Source organism: Chiloscyllium punctatum, chromosome 8 (assembly GCF_047496795.1).
Source record: "Chiloscyllium punctatum isolate Juve2018m chromosome 8, sChiPun1.3, whole genome shotgun sequence".
Classification (NCBI taxonomy): domain Eukaryota; kingdom Metazoa; phylum Chordata; class Chondrichthyes; order Orectolobiformes; family Hemiscylliidae; genus Chiloscyllium; species Chiloscyllium punctatum.
This window is the reverse complement of record NC_092746.1, coordinates 15367634-15384187: the sequence shown is the minus strand read 5'-3', so window position 1 is coordinate 15384187 and position 16554 is coordinate 15367634. Positions and strand designations below refer to the sequence as shown.

General features: G+C 42.8%; 1 protein-coding gene across 5 annotated transcripts in view; it reads right to left on the bottom strand.

Annotated features, from left to right (window-relative positions):
* LOC140480385 (triple functional domain protein) overlaps window positions 1-16554 on the bottom strand; it is a 588738-nt gene that overhangs the window by 305410 nt on the left and 266774 nt on the right. For all 5 annotated transcript variants that reach the window (XM_072575178.1, XM_072575177.1, XM_072575174.1 and 2 more), the window contains exons 10-12: window positions 9384-9506; window positions 7258-7449; window positions 2278-2447 (exon numbers count right to left, since the gene is read on the bottom strand). In XM_072575178.1, coding sequence (XP_072431279.1) covers window positions 2278-2447; window positions 7258-7449; window positions 9384-9506 — 485 coding nt within the window. The remainder of the gene's footprint in view (window positions 1-2277; window positions 2448-7257; window positions 7450-9383; window positions 9507-16554) is intronic.

The window sequence follows — 16554 nt, the reverse complement described above, 5'->3', positions numbered from 1 at the left end:
TGAATCAGAATGCTGAAAGTCCCTTCATAACAGCAGTGTAAGTGCACACTTTTAGGAAATGGACTGCTTAGAATTCAAGAAGATCACCCACCGTTAGTGCTGATCTTGCTGGTGACCCTCAACATCCCACCACAAAAGAATAAGAAACAAGCTGATTTATTATCATTTGCTACCCTCCAATCTTCCGGGACCTCATCCATGGTTAACGATGATGCACAAATATCAGCCAGCCAATGTGCTCTCCAACTGATATCTCTTCCACCCATCCTGTTTCATTCTTCTAAAACCAAGATCAGAACTGCACGCTTTCTTCTTGACCTTCCAGTAGTAACTTAATAGCTAAATATATTTCAAGAAAGTGGCTCCCTCCATATTTATCCATCGCCAATAATACTAGGATATTTGAACTCTATTATTACTACCCTACTGCCGGGTTGCTTTTTTTGCACTTTTCAAACATTTCCTCTTCTGGCTCACCCTCACTTAAAGAAGTGTGTTTATCCCCTTTATTTTGTCTTCAGCTCAACTCTCATACAGGTCACTCTGCTATGACATGTGTGTCGTCAACATAAATTTCCAGTAAGGCAATTGACAAATTGGGTACACTGCTTCTAAAGTGCAGACTGTTAAAACATGTGTTGACTGTAACATGATCACATTTGCCAACACTGTAAGCATTGTTTCTATACCGCAAGATTGCACAAGAACGGAACTGTTGTGTTACAAGAAGAACTGACTGTATCTTAGTTTGATTATTTTTCTACCATATTATGCCAGCTAAAAGTTATAATTGTTCCTTTAACTTGTATTATACTTTTTTTAAAAAATGCTCATCAGGTAAGTCAACCAGGAATGTTGAGCTGTCATGCCACTATGACTCTCTATGTCACAGCACGGAATCAGATCCTTTGGTCTGACCAATGCTGACCAGATATCCCAAAACAATATAGTCCCATTTGCCAGCAGTTGGTCCATAATCCTCTAAATTCTTCCTATTCACCTAGATGCCTTTTAAATGTTGCAATTGTACCAGCCTCCACCACTTCTGGCAGCTCTTCCATACACCCACTACCCTCTGCACGAAAAAGTTCCCCCTTAGTTCTCTTTTAAATTGTTCCCCTCTCCTTAAACATACACTTTCTAGTTTTGGACTCCTCTACCTTGGGAAAAAGATCTTGTCTATTCAGCCTATCTGTGCCCCTCATAAACCTCTGTAAGGTCACTCCTCAGTCTCCAAAGCTCCTGGGAAAATAGCCTTCTGCCTATTCAGCTTCTCCCTATAGCTCAAACTCTCCAATCCCAGCAACAAGCCTTGAAAATCCCTTCTTCACCCTTTCAAGTTTAACAACATCTTTCCTACAGCAGGAGACTAGAATTGTACACAGTATTCCAAAAGTGGCCTAACCAACGTTCTGTACAACTGCAACATGACATCCTAATTCCTGTACTCAATGCTCTGACCAATAACAGCAAGCATGCCAAACGCCTTCTTTACCACCCTGTCTACACTTTCAAGGAACTGTGAACCTGTACCCTAAGATTTGTTTGTTCGGCAACGCTCGGCTGGACCCTACCATTAAGTGTATAAGTCCTGCCCTGATTCACCTTACTCAAATGCACACCTCTCATTTAGCTAAATTAAACTCCATTTGCCACTTCTCAGCCTATCTGATCAAGGCTCCAGTGTACTTGAGGTTTTCTTCACCGTCAATTACACCAACTTTGGTGTCATCAGCAAACTTACGAACCATTCCTCCTATATTCACATCCAAATCACTTTTAAAAATGATAAAAAGCAGTGAACCCAGCACCAATCCTTGCGGCACACCGCTGGTCACAGGCCTCCAGTCTGAAAAGCAACCCTTCACCACCACCCTCTGTCTCTTACCTTTGAGCCAATTTTGTATCCAAGTGGCTAGCTCTCCCTGGATTTTGTGTGATCTAACCTTGCTAAACAGCCTATCATGTGGAACCCTATTGAATGCGTTGCTGAAGTCCATATGGGCAAAAGTGAGGACTGCAGACGCTGGAAACCAGAGTTTAGATCAGAGTGCATTGGAAAAGCACAGCAGGTCAGGCAGCATCCGAGGAGCAGGAAAATCGATGTTTCGGGCAAAAACCCTTCATCAGGAAAGATCTCCACCCTGTAGGCTCCCTGCCTCTTTTCCTGTACAAAAGTATGGGGAGACATGCTTTCCAAACTGCTATCAGGCTCTAGGAATTCAAACTAAATGAGAGAGTGATAACTCGAAAAGTTGTAACAATCTGATTGCCAACCTTAATTGTTGGATTAAATCCTCCCCTTCTTTGATGACATTTACTGTCACTTGAAGAGTGGTCTGTTGCTGCTGACCAAAGCGTTTGATCAAATCCTGCACTGCCTCCACAGATTCAGCATACACATCATCCAAAAGCTCCTTCTGTAAATCCTCCAGCCATGTCCAGAGCTGCAAAAGATAAAACACCACAATTAAAATGCTAACAATGTGGAAAATAATAGAGGCCATGATTGAGAACAGATTTGAGGGAAAGCTAAAATAAAAACAGAAAAAGCTGAAAAAGCTCAGCAGGTCTGGCAGCAACTGTGGACGGAGAAACAGGGTAACGATTTGATTCCCAAAAAGTCTTTCATCTCAAGATGTTAAATCTGTTGATTGTTTCTCTCTGAACAATGTTATTATTTTTCTAAGCTGCTCCCTTTGTTATATCTCAACGCAATCTATCCATTACCATGAGTCTGAATTTTATTTGGTGAGTATATTGATTAAATAGCAGTAACAATGCAATTAAAAGTGCTGTAAAATGCTTATTACCAGGTTACATGGCAATAAGTTTCAAATGGAAAGACAGTGCTCATTGCACTTGGTTGCTGGAGAAGCAGAAAATACAACAGTAAAGGCCTGCTTTTAAAAAAAATCTAATTACTGGTCACTGGTCCACATGAAAGAATCCCAACCCTGTGTGGCAGGAACTTACTGCAGTTTGAGCTTCATAGAGATACTTACAGCAGATTATCCTTTCCACACAAAAGCAAAATACTAGGAATGTTGGAAAACTGAAAATAAAACTATTCTGAAAAACTGTCACCTAAAATATGGGCTGGGAAAGTCATAGGATGGTGTCAACATGCAGTATCACAGAATGGTATAGAGCAGCTGAAACCCACCATTCTGGAAACTTTCTGATAAAATACAATTCAGGGTTAGAAACAGGAGAAGCACATTTCTTAAATATACTTGTAATTTCCTGCCAGCTGATAACCAAAAGCCACATAATTCGTGATTGGGAGAAGGGCTATTGCACATCAAGATGCTAACTAGTCATCTAAAGTAGATCTTTCAAGTGGGAAAGAGAGACATTTTGATGGCTTTAAAATGTACTAAAACTCAGAACCAGCTTCAGAAGAGGGGACAAATTTTATCCATATTTAATATTTTTATGCTTATTTTCATTCCTGAAACCTTATGGACACCTGCTGGGGTTCCACTGCCCAAGTAAGATTCCCTCCAAGACAACCACGTTGCACGAGTGGCCGTCTCCTGAATCTGCAGTACCAGCCTCCTGTCATTCAAGCTTAACAGCTTAGCATCCAGATTGTACTGGCTTCATCATTATTTTAGTCAGTAAACCAAGTGGATTAGATTAGATTAGATTAGATTACTTACAGTGTGGAAACAGGCCCTTCGGCCCAACAAGTCCACACCGCCCCGCCGAAGCGCAACCCACCCATACCCCTACATCTACATCTACCCCTTACCTAACACTACGGGCAATTTAGCATGGCCAATTCACCTGACCTGCACATCTTTGGACTGTGGGAGGAAACCGGAGCACCCGGAGGAAACCCACGCAGACACGGGGAGAATGTGCAAACTCCACACAGAGAGTCGCCTGAGGCGGGAATTGAACCTGGGTCTCTGGTGCTGTGAGGCAGCAGTGCTAACCACTGTGCCAACATGCCGCCCAGGTGGTTGCATTGTGGTAAGACACAGCCATAAAGATCAGTTGTACCCTCCAGCTGCCAGCCCTTTGTCATACCCTGACTGGAGTTCAAATTGAGTTGAATACATCCAAGGGATAACTAATAAGAATTGAAACTGGTCGGCTTTGTCACATGTGTAGAGGAGAATTGAAATAACTGCATCGAGGCTGGTATTATGTCACCAAGTTACCCTTTATTTATATTAGCAGAGTATATGAGCTCTGGCCAGCCAGCTCAGAGTAACTCCTTAGAATCGGAATCACTCTGAATGTCCTGCTAATATCTGTCAGCTAGTGCTCCCTGATTGGATTGTTAACCTGGGCCAATCAAAGATCTCACAGTAGATGAGATCCACCTGACCCTTGTTCCAATAACTACAACTATATTCTTACAGTTGATTCCAATTCAGGGCTTATAATTGGAAGTTCATTTTGTAATATTAAAACTGAAGTAAACTATGACAGGCAAGATGTAATCTCCCAATATGGCTTGCTCCATTGACTGGATGGATATTTTGCAATTCAAAGTTGCACCAACAGCTTGGATTAAATTCCTGCCCTATTGAGGTTACCATGAAGGTCTCCCTTTCTCAACCTCTATCCTCACCTAAAGCATGGTGACCCTCAGGATAAACCACCACCAGTTATCTCTCTCTATCGAGACAGCAGTTCTATGGTCTGGTAAAACCATAAGGACAGATCCCCCCCCCCCCCCCGGGTGCTCACCTTACACCCCATCAACCACCGTATACATCGCATCATCCTCCGCTATTTTCGCCACCTACAAACAGACCAGAGATATATTTCCCTCCCCACCCCGATCCGTTTTCCGTAAAGACTTTCCCTCCTCAACTCCCTTGTCAGGTCCATGCCCCCTACCAATCCACCCTTCCCTCCCACCACAGTAATTGCAAAACCTGCGCTCACACTTCCTCCCCCGTCTCTGTCCTAGGCCCCAGATGGGTGTTCCACATCCAAAGTTTCACTTGCACTTCCACATATGTCATCTACTGTATCCATTGCTCCCAATGCAATCATCTCTACATTGTATATTCTCCCCGTGTCTGCCCAAACTCCACACAGACAGTCGCTCAAGGATGGAATCGAACCTGGGTCCCTGGTGCTGTGAGGCAGCAGTGCTAACCACTGAGCCACCGTGCCGCCCCTATTGTATTTCCTGCTTCTGATCACTGCCTGTCGTCTCTGTAGGATACTTGGCAGCAATGCTCTTTTCAAAGGCCAGCAGTACTTTAATGGAAGTCAAAGGGCTGTGAAAGTTCAGTCATGGAGTACGTTCCGGACAGAGATTGCTAGATTTCTGGATACCAAGAGATATAGGGATAATTTGGGAGAATGATGTTGAGGTCGATAATCAGCCATGCTACAGATTGTTGGAACAGGCTCGAGGGGTTGAATAACGTATTCCTGCTTCCCATTTTCTTATGTATGCTGAGGAAATAAAACGAGCTGACTGGAGTCAAATGTCATACTGTAACCTGAACTAGTAGTGTGAATAGGAAAAGGGAAGTAGGAACAGATGTCTAAACTATGTTACCAGTTATCAAAGGATATGCTTGCTGCATATGAGCTTTCTATCATTTATAACTAAGGAGACCCAGGTTTCCTTTGATATCAACACTTCCCAAGCTCTCACCATTCAAGAAATACTCTGCAGAGTAAACAGAATCATAGAATACCTACCGTGCAGAAAGTAACCATTCAGCCCATCAAGTCTACACTGACCCTCTGAAGAGCATCCCATCTTACTCCCTGTAACCCTGCATTTACCACGGCTAAACCACATAGCCAATACACCAAACCTATACAGCTTTGGACTGTGGGAGGAAACTGGAGCACCTAGTGAAAACCCACTCAGACATGGGAGAACATGCAAACTCTGTACAGTTACACAAGGTTGGAATCAAACCTGGGTCCCTAGCACAACACTAATCATTGTGCCGCCCCAAAGTATGAGGATAATTTTATACTTATTCACATTATATTACAACTGCCATATTTTGCGCACTCTCACAACCTGTTCAATTCTCCTTCAAGCCTCTTCTCACTTTACATCTACCAGAAGCTCAAATAAAATACTATACAAAGGAATTCTTAACACAAGTATTCAAAAAGTATCTTAAGGTAAAGTGTTTATATGCTGATTCCATATCTTGGCAGAAATTATGTGGAAGAATTAAAATGGTGCATCACAGAACATATCACCTCTCCATAATATGGCATAAAGTAATGTAGCTAGAATCCCATTTCATGGCCAACAATTCCTGAAATGAATTTGCCTCCAAGAATACATCCAAGATCTCCAAGAAATTTCTCCCATCTGAATAAATCTTTGCACCGACCATCGAGAAACTATCTAAGTAGTTGAAGTGAAACATTTTGCACCATGTAAGGCAGAAGTGTAATTACTTGTCCTGGCAAAGATTACTGCTTTCTTCAGACGAAGCACAACTCCAGCTGAAATAGAGCCAATGCCATAAAATCACTGAGCAGAACAACAATCGAACTTTGATTCAAGCAACTAAGTTGCTACCCACTGTCAGTGGGAGCAGAAAAATCTCTTCTGACAGACCATGTTAACTACTTTTAGCAGGGTGATGAGAGGGCAAAATTTCCTCTCTTAATTCACCAAATTCCCAATTTAGAATAAGATCCAAGTCACATGGAAACATGAGAATGTTTCCTGACTTCATTTAGTTTCTACAAGGCAACAGCTCTGAAAAGGACTGTAGCACTTCCAATATAATAAATATATGTTTCCTGAAATGCGCTGCCAGTGGGTAGTGGTAGAAGCAAACATGATAGCTAAGTTTAAGTGACATTCAGACAGACACATGACATCAGAGAATAGAGGGATACGGACCATGTGCAGGCAGATGGAATTCGTTTAGATTAGCATGGTCAGTACAGGCATGGTGGGCCAAAGGGCTTATTCCTGTATAGTATTTTTCTATGTTCTAGCAGCAATCAACATGAAGCCACAAAAAGACTTAATTCTACAAGCTTTTCATCTTTCAGATCCACATTCCTGCTCAACACAGACTTTCAAGATCCTAGTTAACAAATTGGATGCAATTACTTGATCAACACCAGTGAAACAATAATACCAATTAAGACTGAAGCATATATTTCCACAGACAACTTCAATTATAAACATGATCACAGAAAGTTCTAATGTAAAAATGTTGACAGGACACAAAAATGGGTTTTTGAACAAATTCAACAGATTACAATAGATTATGTAAAATGCAATCTCACCTCCTTGACATGGGTATGAAAAGAGACTGACATATCCAATAGGATCTTCCTCTGCTCCACTCTTCTCACAAAGTCCTGGATCCGATCTTCCAGTTGATGGGCTGCCTGATAAATCTCTTCAGGATCACACTCCCCTGTTTGAGCCAATTGCTCTGCAGCTTCCAGAAGTTTATCTGCATTGGTGTATGTGTTCTACAGAAGAAAGGAATGTATCTATTTCTTGGTATCATTCAAGTGAACTCTATAATTGAATATTACATAAAATGCTGCAACCTTCAACAGCAGTTGGTGTTATAATTCAAATGTTAACGCTAACTGTTAGCTATTTGTTATAGAACTTGGAGAATACACACATGAAAATTTAAACAGTTTTTGTTTGAAAAAGTAGTCTGAGTTTTAACATCAAACACTGGAAGTTTTCTTCCCTGTTTAATCATGGACTTATTATATTTTCCCAACGTACTTATGATCGGCCAAATGATGGCATCATGAACTAATTTAACTTATGCCACAAAAGGCAGGAAATGATTTGAAAACTGGCCTTAGCCTGTAGAAAGTAGGGGTGAGTGTGTAACTAAAACACAGATTCATTTATATGGGAGATTTTCTTGTTTTGTTCTATTGCAAAATAGGCATCAACTTGTGGAAGTCAGTGCTGTGAATGGCATTAGCTAGCCAATCACAATGCAGAGATTCTTGGAGCAGCTGTGTCTGTTCAGTTTGGAGGGAGCAGTGCTGATAGGGTGGCCAAAAGTGTTGGGTGAAGGATAAGAAACAGCTCAGATCGCTGGTCTGAGTGATATTTTTCTAAAATCAGTGTAGTTCATGACCTTTCCTGCTGAAAATGAACTTGGATACACCAGGCATGATTTCAGAGTTTTCAGATGGCAGAAAAGTGAATCATTCAGTTTTAGAGGTGATGCAACAACAGGTAAAATTGGGGCTATATCTACAAACAATCTTTGATTTGATGGGGTTAAGTTATTTAAAATGTACATGAAATCTTTTGGTTTACTATTAGAAAGATAGAGTACAGAATTCATGAAGTTATACAAATCACTGCTATAGCCTCATCAGGAGAACTTTGTCCACTTCTGAGCCTGCACTTTGAGAACGATCTCAAGTTCTTTGCAAAGGGTGCATAATAAGATAACCAAAATGTGAGCAGGGATGACAGGCTTCAGTTTATGAGAAGCTGATTTTCTCATTTGCAGCCCCTTTTAAAAATTAATTTCAACCAATTAACATTCCCCACCATTCTTTGGGTTTTGATTTGCCAATTTCAAGTTCATCTCCCTTCAGTAGGTCTGTTTTACAGGGAAAACATGTCAAAGCTGATTTCCAAAAATGTGCAAAAAGCAAATGCAAATTAATTCTGCAGCCATCAGATAATGAATGGTTCAACGCACACATACTTCACATTGCGGTAATTTATTTTCCGAGCAAATGTACCGATTAGTATACTTTTTCATCCATTTTTTTCTTCAGATACTCATGGCGCTGGCTGGATTAGCATTTATTGCCCATCCCTAGATGCCTTTGAGAAGGTGGTGATGAGCTACCTCCTTGAACCGCTATACAGTGGCTCAGTGGTTAGCACTGATGCCTCACGGTGCCAAGGACCCAGGTTCAATTCCACCCTTGGTTGATTGTATGGAGTTTGCACATTCTCCCTGTGGGTGTGTGTGGGTTTGCTCCCATAGTCCAAAGATGTGCAGGTTAGGTGAACTGACCATGCTAAATTTCCCACAGGATGTGCAGGCTAGATGAGTTAGCAATGGGAAATGCAGAATTACAGGAATAGGATAGTGGGGCGAGATTCTCTTTGGGGGGTCAGTGTGGGTTCAATGGGCCAAATAGCCTGCTTCCACACTGTAGGAATTCTATGGTTTATGAGTTCTATTCCCATGTTGCCTCCAAATTCCTTAAACTACATGTTTATACTGGCCGTGTCTCACTCTGAATGTGATCGCTCCTTCCTTGCTGAATTCAGCCAGCAATGCACAATACAGGGTACATCACAAACATATTGGTCTTTCTGCATCTTGCTTTAGAAAAATCAAACACTGATGCCTATATTATCCAAGCCTGCACAAGCAGGAGTATTTTAAAATCAGGCTTTGTACCTGTGCAACTTCTTCAAAATCCTCATGCCGTTTCTGTAAAGCCCTGGCTCTGTGCAATGACTTCCCCACTCCAGTGTGTTTGCTGAGAAAGGCCTCTCCATGATTTTCAATCCAATCCAACACCTACAAAATTTAATTAAAGACACTGGGTAAAGAACACACTATCATACACCTTCAACAAATTAACAATCATAAAATTGAATTCTACTAATGACTAATATATTATCAGTTTCTAAGTCAAAAGCAATTATCAAATAAGATAAAGAACATTCTTTGCCACATTAATCTGCTTCAATATTCATCAACGATAGCTAATATGTCTTGAGCTGTTGTAATGAAAAGACCAAAACAAGTACAATGCAAAATATCTTGCACTAATAGGGCCAAATTTAATGCTGCAGCAATGATCCTCTCAGTTGAGGAAGAAATCCAAAAGAAGTACCTCCTGAGCCATTTCCAAAAGGCAATAATCTGGTTGGTATCAGGGCACCTGCCCATTTAAGAGTAAAGATTCCACTTCTGTAAGCAGCGAGGCAGTTAGATGGCCACTGCTAGGACTGTAAGCAGCAACAATCCGCAACAGGGACTAAGCCCCAGAATGAAGTTGAATAGGGGACAAGTCGGGCAGGCCACAGCCAGGGGACAGATGTTTCTTGTGAGAGCAGGAGAGGTCATGCTTGATGGTAACAGTGCAAAAGTGAGAATCATAGGGACCACTTTTGCTGCTGGGGATGAGAGGGTCCGTGAGCTACAGGTATCCTGAGGACTAGCCCATTTCAAACACAACCTCTCCCCTCCGCAAGCCCACAGGAAGATTGCCTGCTTTTACTGGTTGAAGACAAAAGCATAAGACACAGCAACAAGAGTGGACTTTGCACCTGCTCCACTAATTTGATTAGTCCAAGCTTGGGCTTTATCTCTGCGTTCCTGCCCTCTTCCTTTATCCCATGATTCCAAGACAGAAAAACTCTGTACATCCAGACTTAAAATTGTTTAAAAACGATGCATCCACAACTCTCGAGAGTAGAGAATACCTGAGAGTCACAATCTTTTAAATGAAGTAATTCCTACTCAGTCGGTCTTAAATGACTAACCCCTTTATACTAAGACTGGACCCCATTTTTTAGATTCCCAACCAATGGAAACAATCTCTCAGCATCTGCTTCTTCAAAGTCTTGCGTGTCTCAACATGATTCCCTTTCCTTCATCTAAACTCCAGGAAATCTAGATTCAATCCTCAAATATCAATTTAGCAAACATTTGCACCACCTCCATTCATGCATATCCTTTCAGAAATGCAGTGGCAAAAGATGCACACGTACTTCAAATATATTTAAACCAAAACCCTGTACAATTTTAGCAAGACCTTTTATTACTGAACTTCAACACCCTCGCAATAAAGGTCAACATGTAATTTGCCTTCTTAATTCCCTGCTGCATTTGTATGATGACTGTTCTTCATACAAACCTAACCAAGTCTCATGGAGCATCAACTTATAAGTTTCACATATTTTAAAACATATTTTGTTTTTCTAATCTGAAATGAATATGTCCTAATTTCCCTACATTATATTGCACTTAATTTGTCATCTTGTCTCTCACTTGCTTATTCTGATGTTACCTCCCTGCACCCTTTGGGCCTTCCCCTCAGCTTAGTTTTGTAGCTAAGAGCTGTAGTAAATCTACCAAGCATGATTCCCTTTTCATAAAGGCAGGTTGACTTTACTTGATTTTAAGGTAAAACTGATGAAGGGCTTTTGCCCGAAATGTCGATTTCGCTGCTCGTTGGATGCTGCCTGAACTGCTGTGCTCTTCCAGCACCACTAATCCAGTATTTACTTGATTTTACACAAACACAGAAAATGTTGGAGAAACTCAGGTGGTCAACTGTCGAGAGAGAAATGGAGTCAATGTTTCAAGTCTGATATAATCTTCTTCAGAGTGTTTCTTGAGTTCTGAAGAGTGTATTGGACTTAAAACATTAACATTGTTACTCTCCCCACTGATGCTTCCAGACCTGATGAGCTCCTCCACCAGTTTGCTTGGTTCAGATTTCCAACATCTGCTGTATTTTGCTTTTCATTTGACCACTTGATTTTATCATGTATTTCTAAATGCTCTGCTATTACATCATGTATCTGAATCATGTAGTGCTCGCAGAGTTCAGCCAAGTTAGCATCACAGGATATGAGTCCCCAGATTGGGGCTGCAGTTCTGATCCATTCAGGAAGACCTGGCTGACAGAGAAAAAGAGAAGTGTCAGACACTCTGACACTCAGAGCTGGACGATTGTCAAGGTCTCCACGTGTAAGAAAAGACTGACTTAGTAATAGCATACCAACCTTTGTGGAATTCTTTCAATGGCGATGAGAGTAAACTGTATTGCTGAAGAAACTCACTCACAACAGTTGTCTTTGAGTTGGGGTAAAGCATTTCTGGCATCATGCTATTATTTGGGATGCTTGACTTATTTGACCCTGCTGAAGACTGGGCCCAGTACGTGGAAAGAATGCATTATTTATTCTGGGCAAATGACATCAGGACAGATGAAAAGCAACGAGTAATTCTCTTGACAGCTATTGGACCTGCACTTTCTTTGGTTATGAGGAGCCTAACTTTTCATAAGGCACCAGATACCAAAATCTTTCAAGAGTTGATTTAGTTAAGGAATATTACAACCCCTAAGCCCCTTCTAATTCTGAGATGTTATTGGTTTTACTCAACAACCCGAGAACTGGCTATCGAGATTTTTGACTAGGTTAAGATGGCTAGCAGAGTGACGTGACTTTAGTTTAACCTCTAATGAGATAGTAAGAGATCGGCTGGAATATGGGATTAATGACATGAACATTTGACTAGCTGAAGCCAAACTGGACTTGAAACAGGCACCTCCAACTGGCTATATCTTTGGAAAATGCAGCAAGTGCAGTATAAGAATTGCAGGGTATTCCAACAGTCGTGGACACCCTCACAAGTCCAAGTGCACTTGGGGAACACCACTTGAGTGAAGACATAGCCTCACAAAGGACATATCCCCCTGAATACAGGGACTCTACGTCAGCCCACAGCAAAACTCCAAAATAAAGCCATGCCTCGCCCAAACAGTTAAAATTTTCTCAAGGATCCAGGCCAGCAAACCATTATAGTTGCTGCTGGTGTGCAATGTCAAGAAAGCAAAGGCGTTGCACTGGACCTAAATTGAGTAAGAGGACTCAACAGCCAGTATCCAAGAGAATGCACCCCTGAAAAGTCCATCTACATCTGGTTTGAAACACTGAAATTGCTTAGCAACATCCGAATCAGAACCACCAATCAAAATAAATATCTGGTTAAAAGGTTACTTGCTTTTAATTAAGGTCGAAACCAGCACGGCCATTCCAGTGATTGCAGAACTAGACTTTAACAAAATTCAGTCTGGACTCCAACTCTTAAGATTGCGTAAGGCCTTGGCTAGACTGAAAACCTGTACCGGGAAACTTTTACAGATTAAGGGTACAATTTTGGTTCCAGTCTCTTATGAGAACCAGCTAGTTCAGTAACTAGTGACTGTAGTAAAAGGCTTGGGTAAAGGCAGAAATCAGAAGATTTTTGTTTGTGGATAAGGATCCGGTTCTGTCCTTCAGGAAGCTGGACATGAGTCATGCAGCACCTCGACTCAGTGGTTAGCACTGCTGCCTCTCAGAGCCAGAGACCTATCTTCAACTCCAGCTTTGAGTGGCTGTCTGTGTGGAGTTTTTACATTCTCCCAGTGCTTGCATGGGCTTCTTCTGAGAACTCCAGTTTCCTCCCACAGTCCAAAGATCTGCAGGTTAGGTGAACTGGCCATGGTAAGTAGCCCCATAGTGTCCACAGATGTACAGGCTAGATGGACTGGCCATGGGAAATGCAGGGTTCCAGGGATAGGGTCAATCTCAGTGGGATTCTCTTCGGAGAGTCGGTGAGGACTCGCTGGGTGAAATGGCCTGCTTTCACACTGTAAAGATTCTATTTCTCAGGAGCAATGTTGAAATCCTCAGTGATGCAAACTTGCAATTGTACTAAGGTGAGGATTCCCAGAAGTATGCTACAATTAATATCCATATGGGTTTATAGCAATGTATAAGATTGCCTTTTGGGTTATCGTCAGCCTGTGCAATTTTTTAGTGGATGACAAAGAACATTTTGCAAGGTCTACTCCAGGTCACCAATCATCTAGATGGTATGCTTATAAGCAATAGAGAGCACTTAGTGAACTTGGACATAATCTTTAGATAGTTCTCCTAGACGGGCATACACCGAAGGGAAAAATGTGTGTTCCAGGCATCCCTAGGTGATCAAAGATGCCCTGGCTCCCCTATGTCCGACCTAGAGCTAAAGGCTTTCTTTGGGCTGGTGAATTGCTATGGAAATGGAATAACTGTACAGAGGCTGGTATTTGGTCACAAGGTCACCCTTTAGTTAAATGTGCATGGTGTACTGGCTGTTGCCAGCCAGCTTGGAGTCAATCCCTGATTCTAGATGGAGGGGGAGAACATATGGCTTCTGACAGGCCAAGTATGTTTCGTTCCTGCCCCGTTTGCAAGATAGGCAGCTTTCACGTTGTTCACGCCTCACCAACCCAAATTTTGTACGTCATAAGACCTGACCTCATGTTAATCTCACCTCGTACTCACGCAGGGCCATTTCCGTCGTTCTGGTACCAAACTTCGTCCCATTTGAACTGTCTCTCTCACTTAGCGGAGGCATTTGACCGGCACTGACATTCCTGCTGCCATTTCACTCTCCCATGAAGTCCAAGACTTTAGGAAATACTCGAATTCTCTGCCGGTAAATGATGCTAGGGCTCCCTGATTGGCCCAAGCTAACAAACCTAATCAACAATCTCATAGTCAATAAGATCTGCCACTGGAAATTTAATAAATAATCTGGCCTCCATCCTGGCACCTTTGTATCAACTCCTAAAAATGCCTTGTAAATGGTCACGTAGCCAAGCCAGGGAAGTAAAGAAACTGCTATCATCCTCTGGGCACACTATGATCTCTCGCGAGATCAAGTATTGATATGTGACATCTCCTTGCATAACATCTGGGTAGTATTAACTCATAGGTGGTCCAATGAAGAGTAATGCATAATAGCTTATGCATCCAGGACTTCGGTTAAAACTGAGCATAATTAGGCACAGTCAAGAAGAAAGGTTTGGCAGTCATATTTGGAGTGAGTAAGTTCCAACAATACCTTTACTGACATAAATTTGTAATAATAACTGACCATAAATCCCTACTAGGTCTACTTAAAGAGGCCAAGACAATGCCACCCATTGCTTCAGGCTGAATTCAACAGTAGGCTCTAATACTAAGTGCAGATAATTACAAGTTGGAACACTGTATGGGAGGCCAAGTAGAAACTGTGGATGCACTAAGCTGCCTCCGACTAGCAGATACACCACTGATGGTACTGCCACTGGAACACTGCGTAATGGTTTTAAATTTTCTGCACACACTTCCAGTCATACCTGATAAATTTCAAGACTTTCAAGCGTCATTTGAGTGGGAGCAGCGGCCGAGGAAAAACGAACCCGGGAGACTACAGCTAAGGTAAGACAGTTTGTTTCAAAATTACTTACCTGTAGCGGGCAGCGGTTTTTTTTTCTCTTCACAAAAAGAGCGGGAGCAGCAGAGGAAGTGACGGTAAACAGAGGGGCAGCCGGGAAGGAGAACGGTGAGTATAAATACTCCCCCTTTAATTCACCAACGGTCATTTGAGTGGGAGCAGCGGCCGAGGAAAAACGAACCCGGGAGACTACAGCTAAGGTAAGACAGTTTGTTTCAAAATTACTTACCTGTAGCGGGCAGCGGTTTTTTTTTCTCTTCACAAAAAGAGCGGGAGCAGCAGAGGAAGTGACGGTAAACAGAGGGGCAGCCGGGAAGGAGAACGGTGAGTATAAATACTCCCCCTTTAATTCACCAACGGTCATTTGAGTGGGAGCAGCGGCCGAGGAAAAACGAACCCGGGAGACTACAGCTAAGGTAAGACAGTTTGTTTCAAAATTACTTACCTGTAGCGGGCAGCGGAAGTGAGGTTGGAGCGCATAGCTGGGCGGGAAGGCAAGTGATTAGTATTTGAGTGGGTGTGTTCTAGACCCCAGGTCCTACTTCCGTAGGGCCTCCCTCCCACCCTCCTCCTCTAACCTAACTTTAAAGTCCACAGGTTATTGACTCAGTGTTCTTGTTTTTGGAGACAGTGTACAGTCATGGCAGCACAGGCGGTGGAATGTTCCTCCTGCAGGATGTTTGAGGTAGGGGTGACCACCGATACTCCTGCCGACTTCGTGTGCAGGAAATGCATGTCAGATCCTGATCCTCACCGAACGAGTTAGGGAACTGGAACTGGAACTGGATGAGCTGAGGATTATTCGAGAGGCTGAGAGGGTGATCGATAGAAGCTACAGGGACATAGTTACGCCAGAGAACAGAGGTAGCTGGGTAACAGTTAGAGGTGGGAAGGGGAAGAAACAGACAGTGCAGGGTTCCCCTGTAGTCGTTCCCCTAAAAAATAAGTATGCAGCTTTGGAAACTGTTGGGGGGGACAGCCTTGCAGGTGTAAGCTGCAGTGAAGGGGTCTGTGGCTCTGAGATTCAGAAGGGAAAGGGGGAGAAGAAGAGAGCGCTAGTTATAGGGGACTCTCTAGTTAGAGGGACGGACAGGCGGTTCTGTGGACATGGGCGAGACTCTCGGATGGTTTGTTGCCTCCCGGGTGCTAGGGTCCGAGACGTCTCGGACCGTGTCTTCAGAATCCTTAAGGGGGAGGGTGTGCAGCCAGAAGTCGTGGTACACATTGGCACCAACGACATAGGTAGGAAGAGGGGCGGGGAGGTCATTCAAGAGCTCAAGGAGTTAGGCTGGAAGCTAAAAGCTAGGACAGACAGAGTCGTCATCTCTGGGTTGTTGCCGGTGCCACGTGACAGAGAGGCAAAGAATAGGGAGAGAGTGCAGTTGAACACGTGGCTGCAAGGATGGTGTAGGAGGGAGGGCTTCAGATATTTGGACAATTGGACTGCATTCTGGGGAAGGTGGGACCTGTATAAACAGGACGGGTTGCACCTGAACCAGAAGGGCACCAATATCCTGGGGGGTAGGTTTGCTAGCACTCTTCTGGGGGGTTTAAACTAATTTGGCAGGGGGATGGGATCCGG